This window comes from Fulmarus glacialis, unplaced genomic scaffold, assembly GCF_000690835.1.
Source record: "Fulmarus glacialis isolate BGI_N327 unplaced genomic scaffold, ASM69083v1 scaffold11647, whole genome shotgun sequence".
Lineage (NCBI taxonomy): Eukaryota > Metazoa > Chordata > Aves > Procellariiformes > Procellariidae > Fulmarus > Fulmarus glacialis.
Genome location: NW_009223835.1, coordinates 103,794 through 122,085, shown reverse-complemented (window position 1 = coordinate 122,085; position 18,292 = coordinate 103,794). Strand labels below are relative to the sequence as shown.

At 39.0% G+C, this 18,292-nt stretch overlaps 1 protein-coding gene across 1 annotated transcript in view; it reads left to right on the top strand.

The window, feature by feature from the left end:
* Positions 1 to 229: 229 nt before the first annotated feature.
* LOC104079786 (uncharacterized protein KIAA1328-like) overlaps positions 230 to 18,292 on the top strand; it is a gene marked incomplete at its 5' end in the record, with an annotated part of 77,716 nt that continues 59,653 nt past the window's right edge. Inside the window, one exon of the mRNA XM_009581937.1 lies at positions 230 to 366. Coding sequence (XP_009580232.1) covers positions 230 to 366 — 137 coding nt within the window. The remainder of the gene's footprint in view (positions 367 to 18,292) is intronic.

Here is an 18,292-nt window from a genome sequence, read left to right as displayed (position 1 = left end):
ATGATAAAAGAATTTGGTGCAATTCTTCTGTTTCCACTCTCTGAGTAGAAAAAAGGTTGTACTTGAACATTCATCTCTAGGCAGATTTATCATCATTAGGCAGTACTCAAACACACAGTATCTGTTTTTAAATTGAACTGTTATGGATGTAAATCAGATTTACACTGAGTAAGTTGGTATGTATTTGACTCTAACTAATCGCTAAAGGGTATTTTTCCCTTAACTTCAGATGTCTTACCTCTGCAACAGCAGTACAGAGAATGCCAGGAACTTTTGAGCCTTTATCAGAAGTACCTAGCTGAGCAGCAGGAAAAACTATCGCTCTCCCTTTCTGAACTCAGTGCTGCCAAGGAAAAGAAGCAGAAGGTAAGCTTTTTTCTCCCATCTCCTTTTTTAATGACATCTTTGAAAAATCTTTTCTCTTCTACTAGAATTGCAACTTTAAGTGTGTTGTCTGACATTATACAGTGTCGAATACTGTTTTGTGATTGGCTTCCCATGAGTCCTTCCCTTAATACATGGATTGCAGGAAAACACAAAAACCCCCAAGTTTTAGGTCAATAAAATGGGTGAAGTTAATTGACCATGTGGTAATGGAGTAGGAATCATAGGAACCCATGCCTTTGCTAAGGAAGAAGTTAAGATAACCCTTCTGTTTTCTGTCCTGTTTACTGTTAGAGTAAAATAATTGCAGTCGCTATAGATACAGCCTTTCAAATTTTCACTGTGGCTTTTGATGGTTGAAAAGGACATTACAGATGCTGTATTTGGTCAATAAGTGCTTTCTCAAGTCTGTAAGGCAGCCCATCTGATTCGAGCTGTTTATAGAAGACCTATAATTATATACGCAGTTTAAAAACAGAAAAAGTTGACTAGAGATACGTGTTAAATTAAGTGGCAAAATGTTTCTCAGATGCATGGGCCCAAAGAGTTGAAAACATGGTTGCTTGAGACTTTTTTCTGATAGCTAGGTACTTGATTTGCATCCCTGCTGATAGCAGATTATACCCTGGAAATGAAGACTACTTATGCAAGTGCTCTACCTAATGTTCTTACCTGCTATTTTCTTTCAGAAGCTTCCATCTGCAGATCTCCAGTCTATCCTACCTAAGACTATGTCTTTTTTTATAAATTGGGGCCCTTGATCCTTTCTTTTGCTGGAAGAGTCTTAAAGGCTTATAATAGGGCTAGAAGTAAGGTCATCAGCACTGAGTATCCAGAAGTTGGCCTGATTCTGGCCTTTCAGTGGTTGCCTACTAAGAAAATTGCACAGACAGTTCCTACTTTCAGGAGCCTGTGAAAGAAGGGTGCGTTTTTAATTCTGTTCAGGAAGCAGGTAGCAATACTTCTCTGACTTCATTGGCATCAGGAATCGTTTTTTATCCTGCTGATGGTTTTTTTTTGTAAAATATGTTGTTGGACATTAAGCCATTTGTGAGGCTTTTAGCCTTTATAAACATTTCATTTCCATTCTTTTGTATTTTTATCTGCCATCCATTCTGTGATGGTGTTGAGTTCAAAACAAGAACCTTTTTCTCTGAGAATGGATGATGCCTGTGTTCTTGCCTGTGATATGCAACTTGCTGGGGATCTCCGTGGAAAACGGTCCAGAGGAGCCCATGTAATCCAACAGCACCGTGGAATCTGTGTTTGGCATGATGCCAATACTTCTCTCAGGTTTTGCCATGCTTAACCTTTCACCTTTAGCCTTTCAACTTTAAATACACATATCTTGTACTAGGTTAGCACCTAGTATAAAGGTATCCGGTGTAATCACATCTACAGTGCTAAAGTATAGAAGCAGATAATCGGAAACCTTCAGCCCATTAACTGTCAAATCAGCATCTGATGGTACAGCAATCCACATTCATATCCTCTTGTTCTTCTGTCTTCTTAATCACTTTATCAATGTATACACAGAGACTCCTCTGAACTTGTTTTCTAATTTCATGTACGAAGTTCTATCAATCTTATCTTTGATTCCATTATTTCTTTTCTGTATACTTACGGGTACTTTTGTCCACAAACGCAAATTCAGATATTATATTGAAGTTTTCCTTGACATTTCATTTATGGTTACCTAGTCTACAGCTCCAGCCTAGCAGGTCTGAAATTACCCTAGCCCTCTTGCCCTTTGCAAGCTTTGTAGGCATAGATAAAAACCTGTCAAAGCATGTTTCAACTGGTTTTTCTTATAGCTTGCAAAATATTTCTAATGTTTCTAGCCTTCCTCGTCAATTTTCTCTTTCTGTGCAGTCCTGGTAGGCATAGAGCTGTTTATATCTTGAATGCATTTGTCTTTATAAATTGTTACCTTTTTTTTTTCCAAACAAGCACTTCATGCTATGTTTCTCCTCACAGCTCAGAAACTGTGGAGAGATTTGCAGGGCGGCCTCACTGCGTCGGTTCTTTCCCTAACATACTCCTTCATGTGACAGCTATCAAAACTGAAGAAAAGTCCCTGGGCTGTTTCTGTCGGACTACTGTGTTATTTTCACACACCTTTTTTGTTGTTGTCCTTTTGTCTCTTCTCTTAATACCTGAGCTGCGAGCTCTGAGGGTCGTGATCGGTCTCTTGTTCTGTTTGAGTGCTGTCTTAACACAGTAGTTCAGGCAGGCATAGGGCATGCGTTCTGGCGTCTGCCGCGATGGGGAATGCCACAGGGGAATGCAGCAGGGAGGGATTTTTGGGAGGTAAGAATTGGGAGGACCCAGACCCAGAAAACTTTCTTCCTGCTCCGAGTGCTATCCACAGCAGCGTGCTCTGCCCTGCTGAAGCTCTTATGCTCTCCCTCTTTTTGTTTTAAGCTGGACTTTGAGAAAAGTCATCTTGTTTAAATACTAGGATAAAGGAAGTATTCCTGAGTTTTTTTTGAATCCTGATCCATTGGGAATCTTTTCCCTGTTGTTTGTTTTTGACTGGGCTAAGGAAATCCTGGATATGTCTGGCTTTAAATCAATAGATACTAGCTTGCTACCTAGTTTTCACTTCTTTGAACTGTCTAGGAGAGGTAATCAGCGTTTCCTATTTCAGGTGACTGCTGATGTTACCGGGGCATCTGTGCTTCAATCTAAGATGTCGTTCTGATTTTCCTGTGTCTTGCAGAAACATGGGACTGCACAGTTATACTCAGCACTGAAGCACTTCTTTGTTCTGCCTGTAATGAGCAGTTCTTTCTTGTTTCTGTTCATTTTCCACTCTTTTTCTTACTTGTTTGTTTTCATTCATTTCTAATGCTGCGCCTGTATCTTAACATCACCTGCTTTTCGCCTGTCTGGCTCCCTCATTCTTACTGTACAATAATGCTGACCATGAGCTGTCACTTTTTCCTGGGCTTAGATAGGTATTTGAAAGCATCTCCTTTCAGTGTTTAAATGCTGGGCTTTGTGTTAGAATGAGACAATTAACAGGTCAAGAGAACTGCAGCGGTACCAAACATCTATGGCATTGTTGCAAAAAGAGGTAGAGTTGTATGAGAGGCAAACGACTGCAGTAGCTGTGAGCATGTGGCTGAAATGAAGCCCTGGTTTATAGCTATATTGAACTAATGCAGCTACTTTGATGTTAACTTCTATTTTTGTCTTGTTTAGCATCACCTAACGGTAGCAATAATTCTGAAATCACGTTTTCCTCTTACCTAATATTGCTTCTTTATAACGAAAGGCAGCCCTCAAAATTTAAAGAAGCATTCTGGTAGCAGTGAAATAAAATTTCTGGGAAGATGGTGGTGAGATGATTTAAGACAGAACTCTCGTGGAGTCAATAATCAGTAACTGGAACATGGAGCTTCCTTTTTTTTGTGAGATAAAAGTTAATTCCATTTGAAAAGATACTTAAGGTGACATGAATTGAATTATTCAAACTGGCCTTCTCAGCATTAACTCTAGGTTAATATCTCATGATGCCTCTGGTTTCATTATAGGAGCTTTAAGTACATAACTTTTTATAATAAATTCAATACCTAGAAGCCGAACTGAAATTGGTTTACCTTCTACCAACCCATAAAAAGAAGCATTAATTGTAAAGTGAATATTAAAGTGGTCACTAAAGTTGACTCAGACAGATTCAAAGAGATAGCTCTTGTGTAAAGGAAGTGAAGAGCTCTACTGAACAATAGGCTTCTGCCCTGATTTTAATAGAAAATACCATCCATATTAAAATATAGTTAAACCTCTTCTATCAAAAATGATTTTTGGATGTTCTTTCTGCAGCTCCCAAATGTTCAGTCTTTGCCGTTTTCAGAAGCTTTACACAAAGATGTAAAGAAAATTACTCTTGTTCTAGGTAATCAGGTCTGACCTAGTTATATAGTCGCTGTTTCACTGCCACCTCAAACAGTGGCAAGAATCCAGTTTACTTTGTCAAGTCTCTGGCTGATGAATCTGTAGATGTTCTGCGGCGTAGGGTAGGACTTGAGTCACAAAAGTTGGATAGGCGGCTGAGTTTCTGCAGGACTGGGATTCTTGAGCTGCTTCACCTAAAAGAAGGATAATACCTGCAGTCTCAGCATTGCCTATTAATGTTAATCTTTGAATTTACAAGAACAGCTGGCAGCTTTTGTTTCTTATTTGTGGAAGATTACCAACACATCTGCTAATTCCCTTGATTTACATAGATTCTTCTTGTGTATGTGTGTTAAGCTTCGGTTCTTCCCCCCTGTGTAGAAATGGCACAGATATGGGGTGGGATTGTAGACAGAAAGGCATATCAAGAATTTATTTTCAAGGGGTATCTGCTCTCCCCTTTTCTTGTGTATTACATCGTCTGTCTCCTGTTTGGTGTTTATATTTCAGTAATGCTGGAGGCCCTCATCAGGAACGAGGTACTGTTGTGTACTAAGCACTGTGCAAGCATACTGAAAGACATGGTCTGCTTTGGGAAGATTGTAAAATCTTAAGAAGATTAACTTTTGGGGGGAGGATAATTTTTTTTTTTTTACTTTTTTTTTTTTAAATGTTACTATTTCTCTTGAATCACTTGTTCATCTTAAAAATTGTTGACATGGTTGTGATGTCATTTCACAGTAAAGTCCAGAGGAAGCCTTTTCTTGCAAGGACCAGAAAGCCTTGTTTTCCTTTCATGTCAGTGACTAAAATTCTTGTCCATATAATTTTCATTTTTTGCCTTGATAAGGGTGATTACATACTAGAGCTTCAAACATTGGTTATTTGATTTATTTTTTTTTTCCCCTTTGAAAAGGATATGGAAACAAGTCAATCTTGAGAAGCCCTTACTTTCTGATTTTCCCCAAACTTTACCATTCCTCTTTTTTTCAACACAGGTCACCTTTAAACACATTCTTAGCTTGCTTAAAGAAAAAAAAAAACACATATGCAAAGGGGTTTGAATGCTATAAGGTAAACCTGCATGATAGCATTGACTTTGTCTGTTTACTCAGCTGTACGGGAACAATGGGTGAGCCCATCTGAAAGATACTTGAGAACTGGGATAATAAATAAAGAACTAATTTGACTGTGGACCCAAGGGTATTGGAATAATTTTACGAGGCCAGAGACAGAATTTTAGCATGGATAAATATTGGGAATAGCCTAGCCTTACCTGTGTTACTTTTGGCAAATCCTCTGATCTCTCTCTGTGCCTCTCTTATCTGTAAAAGGGAGTTAATGTTTTTGTCCTCATTCTTTCTGTTTTCTACTGAGAATGTCAGGTTTTGGGTGCTTCTTCATGGTGTTCAAAGTGACTAGTAATGATATTTCAAACTTAGGGTGGTCTGGAGTAGACTACCTTGTAATAGGATGAAGAAAAATCATGTTTTTTCCTTTCACCTCTAGGTTACTAAATCATAGTTAATTTACCTGTCTTTTCTGAAAAATGCTAACACCAAACAGCAATGCAGATGGACATAAATATTTAAATGACAAAGAAACATCAGTATTGAAATATCTGCGTATTGGTAACATTCGCAGTAGAACTCCACCTGCACTCAATCCCCTGGAAATGTGTGCCATAGTAAAACCGTTTGGCTTGCATAAAAGCCCCGACTACTTGCATGCTGTGAATGATGCTGTATTCGTGGTGATAAGCACTTCACTCTCAGCTCACTGCTTAAGCAAGGTCTGAGCAGTTCACTGCTTAACTGAGATCTATGCCAATTCACCATCTCTTTGTTCTATTGTCTTTAATCAGCTTTGTCTCTAATCTCTTTAGGATCTTTTGATTTTCTTTTTCTTTTCTTTGAAGATGCCTCTTTCAGTTTCATCCACTTGGCTTTAAAAACTGTCCCTCCTGTGGAAATCTTTTCCTTAGGTGGGCACTCATCTCTAGTATGTATTTTTCTGTTGGGGGATAAATCTGGAAAGAAGATAGTGCCTTCCTTTCCAGCAAAACATTGTCTTGGCCTTGTAGACTGCTGATGATATTGTTACTATTGTGAAATGATATCTTTGGATTTTTATGAGAATTTAAAAAATTCGTAGCAGGACTGCCTGTCCTTGAGAAGCACCTTACAAACTCTTAGGTCAGATATTGCAATTTCTTCAGTATAACCCTCGTAGTGACTCTTGGAGAGACCATTGTGACCACACTCACCAGCATCCTCTCAATCTCTCTTTGAAGTGAGAGTAAGGCTTCAGTGAATGCAAGGCTTCATAAGACTGCACTTACAGTCAAAGATTTTGTATTACGCTACAGGCCTTGAGGAAGAAAACTTCTGTTCTACCCTTCGCTTTTTGGAGTTACTGTTTACCTGACAGCCATTAGGAGTGCAAACATCCCAGCTGCCTACCCATTTGCTGGCACTTTCAGTTGTATGCTCCATTTGACCTATGTATATGCCCTTTGGTTCTGCTGTCTTTTGCCTTTTTCAAAAGTTGAGACTCTTGAGAATCAGTTTCTCATGTACTTCCAACCTCCTTGATTCACCAGTTCCTGTTAACAGACTTCCCGGACTCCACTAAATGTGGCAGGTCGTGTATGTTGTGATCAAGATTACATTCCTGAAGTTCCTGACTTGTTGAAAACCAGTGCTGGAGACTTTCAGACTGAACAAGCAACCTAATGTAACTCTGAAGGTGGCCTTGTTTTGGTGAGGTTTGGACCAGATAACTAGCAGAGTTCCCTTCCAACATGAATTTTTCTGTGACTCTGTTCTATATTCTCTCTTCATCAACCCTATTTAAGAGAGAGATCATCCTGTGAGAACCTGTTTTGGTAAAAAGTGAAAATGCTTCTGGGCCAGTAGCAACAGTCCAACAACTGGACCTTTATTTCTTAAAGTGGAAGCGATTAGGGTTGCTATTTCTTGCTATTGAAACGACTAGAGGCTGTAGACTAATCTAGGACTTCATAACCTAAATACCTTTATTCGTAAGTTTAAATTCCAGATAGCGTGATATTAGTGGTTATTATTTTGAAAGATAAATTGCTTACCATCTCTTGCCTGCAAAGCACACATTTTTGTGTGTTGATCAGGTTGTTTAATTAGAAGTGTCTTTATTTAATGAAAGCCAGGTGATTATCAGTTCAGGGCAGTATAGGTTGGTCTTTGTATGGCAGAAAGATTTTTCATGAGAGCCAGGGCTGTAATTTTCTTTCAGCTAAGAAGGCGGGAATTCGTTATCTGTCTGTACCAGGATGATTGCCTGCAGAAATACCTCTTTGAGTTAGTTCTGAATACCCTAAGATTTAGCTTGAGTTTTTCATTTTGAGCTGTAAAAAGTTCAAACTTAAAGTTTTTCTGATGCACAGTTTGCAATTTGAAGTTCATAAGGACTCTCTTCCTGGGATTTTATCCGCCATAGGACAAATTTGTAAAGTTCTTGAGACAGCTGGACTCATTTCCCTATATAAGCAGAATATATCTGGTGAGGTGGCATCAGCACAGACTGTGCATCTACGGCATTTATTACAAGACTGCATACACGTTGCATGAGATTATGGTTTAGAACAGCCTGGTTACCTGCCTCTGATCCAGTGAATGCATTAAATATCATTGCATAACAATTTTGGGTTGCCATCTATTCATGGCAGATGGCAGAAAATGTCTGAAATGTCCCACTTTCAAATGTATAGTAATACAGATTTCTCTTCATTTTGGAAAGTCGCTTTTATGATTTCAGAGCTTGGGACGTGGGTAGAAACAGACCATGCAGACATTCAAGACTGTCATGTGCCAATGATGATTCATAGTACCATCAACACAAACAGGGATACGTGAGTTTCTCTTGTCTATGCAAGAAAACTGTCAATCTGAAACCAAAGTAGTCAAAGCTAACCATGCAGATACATGATTTCTCAGGCTGGCCGAGCTACTTCCTAAGATTTAGAGGAGGGGAAAGCAAATCATGTCCTCTGACCTGTCTCGGATGTCTGGATTACCTTGAGGTTGGTCTTTGCCTTGAGGTAAAGTCATTTCTAGTCAATCTGTAATAGATGCATTTGATTCCATGTTACATCTTTCCCCATCTGTTCTCCTCTCTGTAAGGAGCAGCAATCCTGTTGGCTGGAGCAGGCCAAATTTTCAGGATGTCTTCTGTTTTCTGGCGTGTAACTTCAAAAACTCCTCTTACTCTCTGGAGTTGTGTCATGAACATCAGTGCCTTAGTTGAAGACTGTCAGTTTACAGTGCATCTGATGAATGTCTCTGCTCTAAAACTTCAGGCAAAGGACTTCTGACAAAGGAGTAAGGACGTTGGTGCCTTCTGTGGCTACATTAGGGACCCACTCTTGCAGGCTAATGTCACTTTTAAACCTCAGCAGAAAAGCTTTTACTCACAGTCATATTGAGGATGTCATTGGAGTCAGGAACCATTTATGTTCATGGTTACAGAAAATGAGAATGAAAATTTTAATAGAGAACTTGTCTATTAGCTTGTGAGACTACAAAAGTAGAACAGCCTGTGAGCAACTGAGGTCACTCTCCTGGATTTCAAGTGGAGACCACTTCTTTTCCTGAGATCCATACGTTCATCACACAAAGCACAACACTCCACTGTTAATACAGCTTATTGGCACAACTCTTTCTTTTGGATACTTAGCCTTCAGTGCTCATTCAGTTAGGCACTCTGGGATTCCTGGTGGTCTGAAATTTTGGAGTATTTGATAGTGTCCCTTGTAGTGAGTGTGTACATTTAGGCATGGGGTTGAAGGAGTTATTTTGAACAGTTATTTTGATCTGTAACTTTTGCATTAAGTGTGGGTACGCTGCCTTGGAGTCCCTAAAGGTTTTGAGGCTGAGAGGAACAGAGGACCTGGGATGCACAGTATTGTTCAGGTAGCAGCATGCATGTTCATATATATGGGAAGGACTTGGCTCTGACCAGCACTGCTAATGCAAAAATCCTCCTGTTTTGTGTGCTTGGGAGCGTGTGCAACCATCATGTGAATGTATAGACAGATTGACTTGTAAGTAACCTCTTGTTTTTCAAACCAGTGTGTAGCATCTGGTGAAGACACAAACCTATGGCTGAAACACCAGCCCAAGTTCAGCATTCACACTTGAATTGATATACATATAAGCTAGCTTTGAATATAATGCTGTCTCTGGTTGTGAAACTGTATTATTTTCTGCTTTTTCTAAATCGTAACACAGAAATAAGTGCCACTGATATTTTTTTAAAAATTTTATTGAACTTGAACATTCTAGTTAATGAACAGATACTGAAACATTGTCTTTGGTCCTTTGTGTAGATTCTGAAGCTTCAGGTAAAAGCACAGCCAATGGTATGTCTGGAGGAAGTCCTTTTTACTTGAGGAAATGAGAGTTCAGACACACATGCAGACAGGTCTTTAAATATTTAGGCCTTTGTTTTTCATTTTATCCATGGGAATGTAATTAAAGGGACATGAGAAATTTTGATTAATATTTTTCATTTCTGTGCTGACCATGAGACTTCTGCATACAAGTGTGCTACTGGGACTGCTGCTCTGGTCTACCAGGTAGGTGAGGGCTGGCAAGCAGATGAATTGGGATCTAATTCTGCTCTGTTATTGTCTTGCCATCAAGTTATTTAATTGCTTTCTGGCTTAGTTTCTTGCTCTTTAAATAGAAGATGATGTCCACAGTTTGTTAGAGCATGTAAGCTTGGTGATTTTAAAATGCTGTGTAAATGCAAAGATGAATTGTTGGTCTAGTTATGAGTATAAGATACTGTAAGGAGAACACAGTTGGTCTGAGTTGGTCTCCATACATGAGTTAATTCTGGTAAAAAGGTAGTCTTTTTGTCTGTGCTGGGTTAGAAAGAGTAAGTACTCAACATGGAAAAAAACCCTCTGATGCTGTATGACACAAGGCAGATACACATATTGTATGATTCATTTCACGGACGTGTTTATTCATCAGAGGTAAAAAGGATCACATCATCTGAAATGAAGAGTCTGCACTTCTGTAAGTAAAACATGATAAGAAAACACTAGAGTCCTCTATTAGCTAGACACAGACCTCTGCATTCTTATTATCTGTTTCTTTAAGCATTAATTCTATTATAACGGTTTATCCAAAGTACTGTTATTGTAACAACACGCTTATTTAAAAAGAAGTAAATGTAGAGGACTACAGATTTTCTTTAAAAAAGGTATTTCAAAACTTGTAGATTTTTTTTTTGGTGCTTTGTCAGTCAGGCTATGTAATTCAGTGAACACTGGCATATTACAAAGTTACTCCCTGATCCCTTCTTCCTAATGATGTGTGTGATAGGAGCCTCAGTCACTCTTGGGTCCCTCCGTAGAAAGCAAGGGTGAAAGTGCGAGGCATCTTCAGAAGGTGACTCAAATCCAGCTGATGATTCAGTTTAGAAGAATCTGGGCATCTTTTTTCTGAAATCCTTATTATTTTATCAAATATCAAGATACTCCTTTTACTTTTTCATGAATGATTAGATGGCATCATCACTAAGATGATGAACACTGAACATGAGGTGTACAATCCTAAGTAATAAGTAAGACCATGTCTTTCTTGGTGTGGCTTGTTGATTTTCAGACATATCATTAATGCTGTTTGCATGCTGAACTAATCCCTTGTGTTAAAATTAGTAAATATTGTAAGTATTCCTTTTAATTTGTGAACCTTTTGGACCCATGAGTCTAAACTTGTGTGGGAGCATTTTCCAGGTGGCAGGCTGCCAAACAGACCAAAACGGGGATGTTCATTATGCCCTTTTAACTTTTTTTCCTAATAGGAGAAAGTTAATAGATTGAAATAAGAGACAAATACTTCTGTTATAATAAACGAGTAAGAAAGAGTTTAAGGATATTATGGAAATGTTTTGAAATATCAGAAACACTGTAAGGTAGGGGGCTGGTCATTTTTTAAACAAACAAGCCCAGGAAAAATCTCTCCTTATCCAGTGAAGGTGCTGGTGAAATCACCAAATTTTTTTCCTCTTTGTTAGTGAAGGAATCTTTCTGTATCATGGTTCGATGGACAGGATGACTTGAGACACTTGAGTGAGATCTAAAGTGGGACTTTCCAGCCATCATGGTAGATGAGCTATTTTATAATGGTAGGGGGAGAAAAGAAGTGCATCCTACTGTCTTCTGGGAGCAAATGAGTTATTTGGGTGGCAGATGCTGCCTGAAGTAGGAAACGTCCTACTATCTGTGCTAGCAAATGTGAGCCAGTGTAAGACCAGAAAGTTGCTGGTACATGTGACAGCCCTTCTGAGGCCAGAAGCCACTGTCCTCTTGGTGCCTGCACAAAGCCTGAGAGCTGCTGCCACCAACACAACCATCACCGCCGTGGGACGAGAAAATTTCCTTTCTGTGATGGTCATATTCAAGTAATGAAGATTTAGACACCCCTAACAGAAAGCTGTTTCTCCTAGAAACTGGTCCTCACAGTTACGGTTTTTACATGTATTTATCCCTTTTCACAAAGGGGCAATTAAACTCTCATAAGTCTGCCAAATTTATTACATTCTGTCTGCCTAAATATTTCCTGTCATTTCAGTTGAATGTGGCATTTTCCGATTCTTTTTATCTTGCAACTGCTTAACTGTCACACGTTCTCTCTGAGCTGGCTAAATGTCAAGGGTGGAATAAATTATTACTCACATACTGTTATTTGTACAACTGTAGTATTTGGGTTGGGGACCAATATCCTCTTGTACCAGGTAGGCATCTGAATCTGAATGATGGTCACTGTTCCAAAGAAGTCATGATGTCGATGTGTTGAAGCATATTTTTTAAAATCAGTTGGAGATGAAAGCTGCTTTAAAGATAAATGTAGGATGATTATATTGAATATTACTTACTGATAAATATTTCTTGCATAAATTTGATTTTCTATTTACATTGCTCCCTGAAAATGCCATTGTTAATAGAGTTCTGACATCTTATTTCCCTTATTGCTGTCTCAGTAACATTTTATTTCTGATGCTTTAATAACTCAATGTAGACTGAAAGCATAAAACTGAGAGAATTGGCTGGACTAATTAGACCCTGATTTGTCTGGCTGTCCAGCGCTTGACAAACATGTCTTTGACATAAACAGAATAAAACGTTTTTGCCATTAGCCACTCACAAATAGCTATTTTGGCATAGCTTTGAAACTATTCAGTTCTCAGGGCATATTGTACTGGGTAAGGCACCAGTTCAGGATTTTTCTTTTGCCATTGTGACTCCTCCTTCCTGTCTGTGTTGAAGTAGGGTCATATTTAGTAGCTTCACAAAAACTCAAAAGCAGTTAGTGCAGTTATCACCCTAACAAACTGAGTATTTCTGAGAAAGTGGAAATGTTCCCATTTCAATTTCTGGTTAATGACACACTTGAGTATGGGATCTGAAATGTCAGTCTTTGTATTTTCAAACCTGTAGGAACTTGAATAAAGCTTATACATAAGAGCAATCAACTCTGATAGCAGTAGGCTAAATATCGGTTTCTGAAAATAAATTTTATATGAATCTGTTCTCCAGACAATTTGACTTTTAAATGTTTAAAAATGTGACATCTTTATATAAGTGAGTACAGATTGAGGCAGGAGCTATAAAAACTTGAAGTTTCCATGCATCACCTACTTTTCACTATCACCTGTTAAACAGCACAACTAGATACAATGCAGACTTTACTACTTTCCATTGCAATAATTTACTGCCCTTCTGACCTATAAACAGATAACCGTTAGCATGACTTGATACTGTTAGATGTTTGGATACATTCTCAAAGGTAATTCACGGTTTTAAATATTGTTATGTGTGAAAGGTTTTATAACCCAGCATTTGGAAAACGGCAGCATTGCATTTCCTTGAGCAGTGTTCTGGGAGTAATGATTTGTCACTGCAGCCCAGTTACAGGGCTTCCTGAGCAAGTGTCCTCTCCTCTCACCTCCTCCTGGAATGCTCTATCCTTGTGTAAGGACCACGGAAAAATTCATTAAGCACCTTCCTTTTTGTCAGTGCTTTCCTAGAGAGTGACTTCACTACTACGGTCTGCATGCAGAAAGTTTTCAGTGACCTCAATTATTGATTTACACTTAAAACTTCATTGCAGTAAGGGGAGGATGCTCCATTAGAGAACTTGGGAGTGAATGTTAGTGAGTTCTTGTCCCGCATCTACTCCTGACTCACTCTGTGACCTTTGGATGATTATTTCAGCTTTCTGTGCCTAAGGTCGCTATTTGTACAGTGAGATTAACAGTGCTTCCCACCAACGCTTTAAAGGTTTTCAAGTTCTGTTCATGAAAACCAAGTATAAAGCATTGTCATGATTGATAATGGCATTACTCCTTTGCACCAAACCCTTCTATTGAAATAAGCACAGTTGTGCTGGAGTAAGAGTGGTGAATCAAGTCTGTTAATTTTTTTATTCTTAGGAGATATAAAATAGCCATAAGAAGCACTCATGCAAAATGGCAAACCATTTAAATGCCAACGGGGTCGTTAATCTCCTCAGATTGCTGCTTTTGAACGCTGCTTTTCCTTTTGGTCTGAAATAAGCCCAAGAACCTCAGGTGAGAACCCGACTTTTCACATCTCAGCAAACTGTTGGTGCAGTAATGTGCCTGAATTGTGCCTGTTCATGGAAGTCAAAGTATTAGCAGCAGGTAGTGGTGCTGGCCAAGTGAGCTAATGACCAGTGAGTACTTGGTAAGGTCTACTCCATCATTGTTCCAATCAGTTGTTCAGAGAGGGTAGGAGCAGGGGAAGTAATCGTGAAGCATGCCGGCTGAAAGGGGTGTCCCCCTTAAGATTATTCCATGCACCCGTCTTTAAGTGATTTGCTAAAGACTCAGTCTGTTAGTGAGACCTGATGTGCTTAATCCTCATTTCTTTTATTAACTTAATTTTTGAAGCTTGTTTTAGGACATAAGTGAGAAGAGGGCTAATAGTCGTCGGCAAATAATTTACTTGATAAGTCAATATAGATAGAGAATGATTGAAGATAAGCAGAAGACCTCTGACATTTACATAATGTTTACCTAGAGCACTCATTGTAACTTGTTTGTTACAGAAGTCATTATCTGGAGATTAACAGTAAACGGGGGAAATGGAAATATAAGACTAGAGTAAGAAAAAGACAGAGGGTAGGGAGAGAGAGTATTCAAGCAGAGGAACGGGGAGATGACGTAGCCATGCTCTGTTGCTGATGATATTTATGGACTATGATAATGCTATCTCAGTAGATACTCCCAGGAGAAGAGGAATTCATCCAGGTTATTGTTTCTTGAGAGGGTAATCTTCTCTGGTAAGCATTGTGAAGATTATCTGCAAGAGCATATAATGTTGGTAAGAGGGCTTTGTGGAGATCCAGAGTTGATATTTCTCTCAAACTTGGAAGAAACTCTGACATGTACTTTGTAAGTAAGGGTGAGTGTATGCCTTTCCTACACAGTGGGTGTCATGAGTGTGCCAAGTTCGGCTGCCCACTGAAGATGAGAGCATTTAATAAAAAAAAGGCTTTTACGCTTTTGTGGTAGGCTGTAGAGGGGATGTAGGTAGGGAGTAAAATGATTGGAAGAACAACAGAAAGTTTGCAGCACAGGTCAATGAGAGGTCCTCCGTAATGACAATAATTGTTAGGAACACTTTAAAATACACTTGATCAGTATTGGGATTGTAAAGATTTAATATCTGACAGGCAGAGATTTCCATGTAGCTGTAATTAGAGAGCTTGTTTAGGTGGTGGAAGATCTCTGCTGAGGTCGTGAAGGTTGGGTTACAGTTCAACCATGGCCCAGTTTTATGTCTTTAAGATTTTGGAGGCATTTTGGGATTTGAGGATGTAGTTATGCTGGATTACTGAGTTGAAATGAGTTTTTCTTACATCAGAAGCAAGTACTACGCACTCATGGTTTTACTGAAATATTAATAAAAAGAGGTCCTTTCATTCCTCAAACACTCTTAAAATGTTCTTTCCAACAAGATAATAACTGTAACCTAACAATTTTATATGCATAACCTTTTGCAGGCCATACAGCGTCTGCAAGCAGAAATGGCAGGTTGTAAAAATTTATTGTAGTTGTTTATATTGTGATAGTGCTCAAGCTCCATTCTTTCAGGTATAGCATGAATATTAAAGGAAGATAGAGACTTCTGGCCCATGCTGCGATTTTGCAGAAGCACAACTTGATGCTTGCACCAGCATATAGGCTCTGTATTAGGCAGTCAGGCAGGGACATCTAGCACTGTGGCAAGCGAGCCGACGGTGTTCTGCTGCTAAGCATGGTGCCATTCTCGGCGGCAGGGTCCTGAGCCTGGAAATGTGTACGAACTACCGAGAGAGCTGCCAAGGTTTGTGAACTGCTGTTATAAACTAGAAGCAAAATTCAGAGATTTTCTAGTTTATTTGTGTCACTGCAGAGATGCTGGGAAATGAAGGGACCACAACCGTCGATCTTGGAGTCATTTAGGCAGATGCTGCACATGTAAATAAAACACAGTTCCTGTCCTGTAAAGCTTACGGTTTGGGGTACAGGCAACAGAGAAAGGAAAGAAAATATGTAGTGATGGTAGCAGAGATGGAAAGACAGAGCGACTACAGAAGCATATTGCCATATGTGCTTGCTGAGTGCACAGCGGTGCTCTGTGCCTGCCTTGCTGTTATCTTCTAGCAGTAGTAACCAGCAGTTGTTGTTAGCCCTAGCCGGGCTTGCTATTCTGATTACAATCTTGCTTTTTTCCCCTCAGCTTGGATTTCCATGTAATTTTAGCAGTATTCTTATGGAGAACTGTTAGAGCAAGATAGGAAGTGTTTTATGGCAGCTGAAATCCGTGCTGGAAAATGGCTTAAAGCATTCTCTTTTAACCTGAGCACTTAGTACGATATTTGTGGCAATCAAAAATGCAGGAAACGAGGATGCTTTGTTGCAGAGTTAATGAAGAAGATTTCAGTGTATGCAAACCCTCGGTCATAGTTACGCTAGTGATCAGAAGGTGCTTATCCTCCTGTCTTTCAATAAGTGCTTCCCTGCTCATGCACTCTTGCAAGAGTGTTTTCCATATGTGGCAGATGAGGCACAGAGGAGGGGGCCTGTGGGACATCACATGCTGGGTCACTGCTGAAGAAACAGAATCTGTATTTGTTGTTGATATCAGAAATGAATTACTTAAGGGCATGTTTGTGCCCTGCTTTGGTCAGGTACCTGAGCCTGCTCCAAATGGGCTGATGTGTTGTACCGCATAGTAGTATTAGCTCAGCTCCCACAAGCAGTAGAGCTGCATTAGTAATTAGTTCTTCTCAGCAAGCTTAATTAGCAGGCTCCAGCAGATACTGCACTGACATGGATACTTAGCTCCTGGTTCCTGAGCCAGCTTAAGTATGCGTACAAGAGCCAAGCGCTGTGCAGTGTGGACTTAAAGTTTTGCCATCTCTGCTTTATTTCATTTACAAAACAGAACTTGAATCTCTTTTTAAACTTCTTTCCTCAAACTGTTGCTACAACCGGTGCCTTTAGAGGTCCTTTGTACCTGTGGGAATAAGTACTGCTTTAAAGAAGGCCCAAGCATGTCTGATTAGAGAATACTATTTTTGATTAAAATCCATTGGTTAATTTTTCAAACGAGTTTTTATTGTTTTTATTACTTTTTTTAAAAAATCAAATCCCATTTCAGTCATCTTTTTAGGCAGGAGATGATTTATAGAAAATGATCTTAGTGTTTATTTGAACATCCAAATGCAATAAATCTGCTCAGTATTTCAATAGCATGCTTATTAATAGAACACATTATTCTGTTCAATATTGCATTGTCTTTAAAATTTAGCAGAACATTAGTAGTAATGAAACTAGTTTAAATCAATATATCCCTGTTATGAAACCATCTACGTGAGGAAGAAAATTCAAAAAATTTGCCTGTAGCACAATAGCCGGATGATAATTGCATAAAAAGATCTAAAAGGAAGACTTTCAGGGAAGTTTTAGTTTCTAATTTAGGATGTGTGCAGATCTCAATGTATTAACATTAATTTTAATAGAAATATTTTCAGAACTAAAAAAATTTACCAGAAAGTACTTTGATTGCTGAGAATGAAATTTTGGTCTCACTGGCAGTAATGAAAAAGCTCCAATTCATTGGCGTAGGCTTTATAACTATACAAAATGCAATGACTAAAATGAGTATTGTGAATATGGTCCAGCAAATATCACAGATATTTTTCTATTCAGTTGCAGAAATTGTGTGAAAAAACAAGTACGCAAAGAAAAACTAAAATTAGATTTAACATTCTCAACTTGGCAATCGCGCGCTTCCATTAAATGTATAGGCCAGAATTTTTATACTTAGATGTCTAAAATTAGACCCCTGAATAAAAGACCTGATTGTAAAAAGTGCTTAAGCACAATGTTTGTAGAGATGCGTGTCCTAGTTCTGATAGTTTAATTTTAGTTTTCTTGGTGGGTTACTGTCAGTTTGTTTAACTCGGTGTTGCCCCAAAATGTATAATTCTCTCGACTAAGTGCTAAGTTGAGCACTACTGAAGTGAGTGCAGGAATGTGCCCTGTGCGAGGTGCCCTTGCAGCAGAGCCAGCGAGGTAGGTGGTACTCCATGGTATATGTGTGGACCTTTGTCTCACCACTGAGTATTTAAGGGTAAGCAGAGAGAAGACCATTTTAAAGTTAGACCACCAGTACCATCTAAAAAGCACTTAAAATGCGAAATAACCTGGTGTTGCTGTGAAAGGCTATGGGGAGAGCTGGCTGGTTTCCACTTTTGAGAACCGGGCTATGTTTCTACACTACTTGGCTCTCTAATTTCAGAAAGGCAGCTCCAGTTTGCATCGCAGCAGAGTGGTTGCTAAGAATGCTCTCATATTGGAGACCCAGTGCCTTTTTAATGTGGTTTTTTTTTTTATGGTGTATTGACCACAGTTTTCTGCACTGACTTCAGCTTGCTTAAATCCT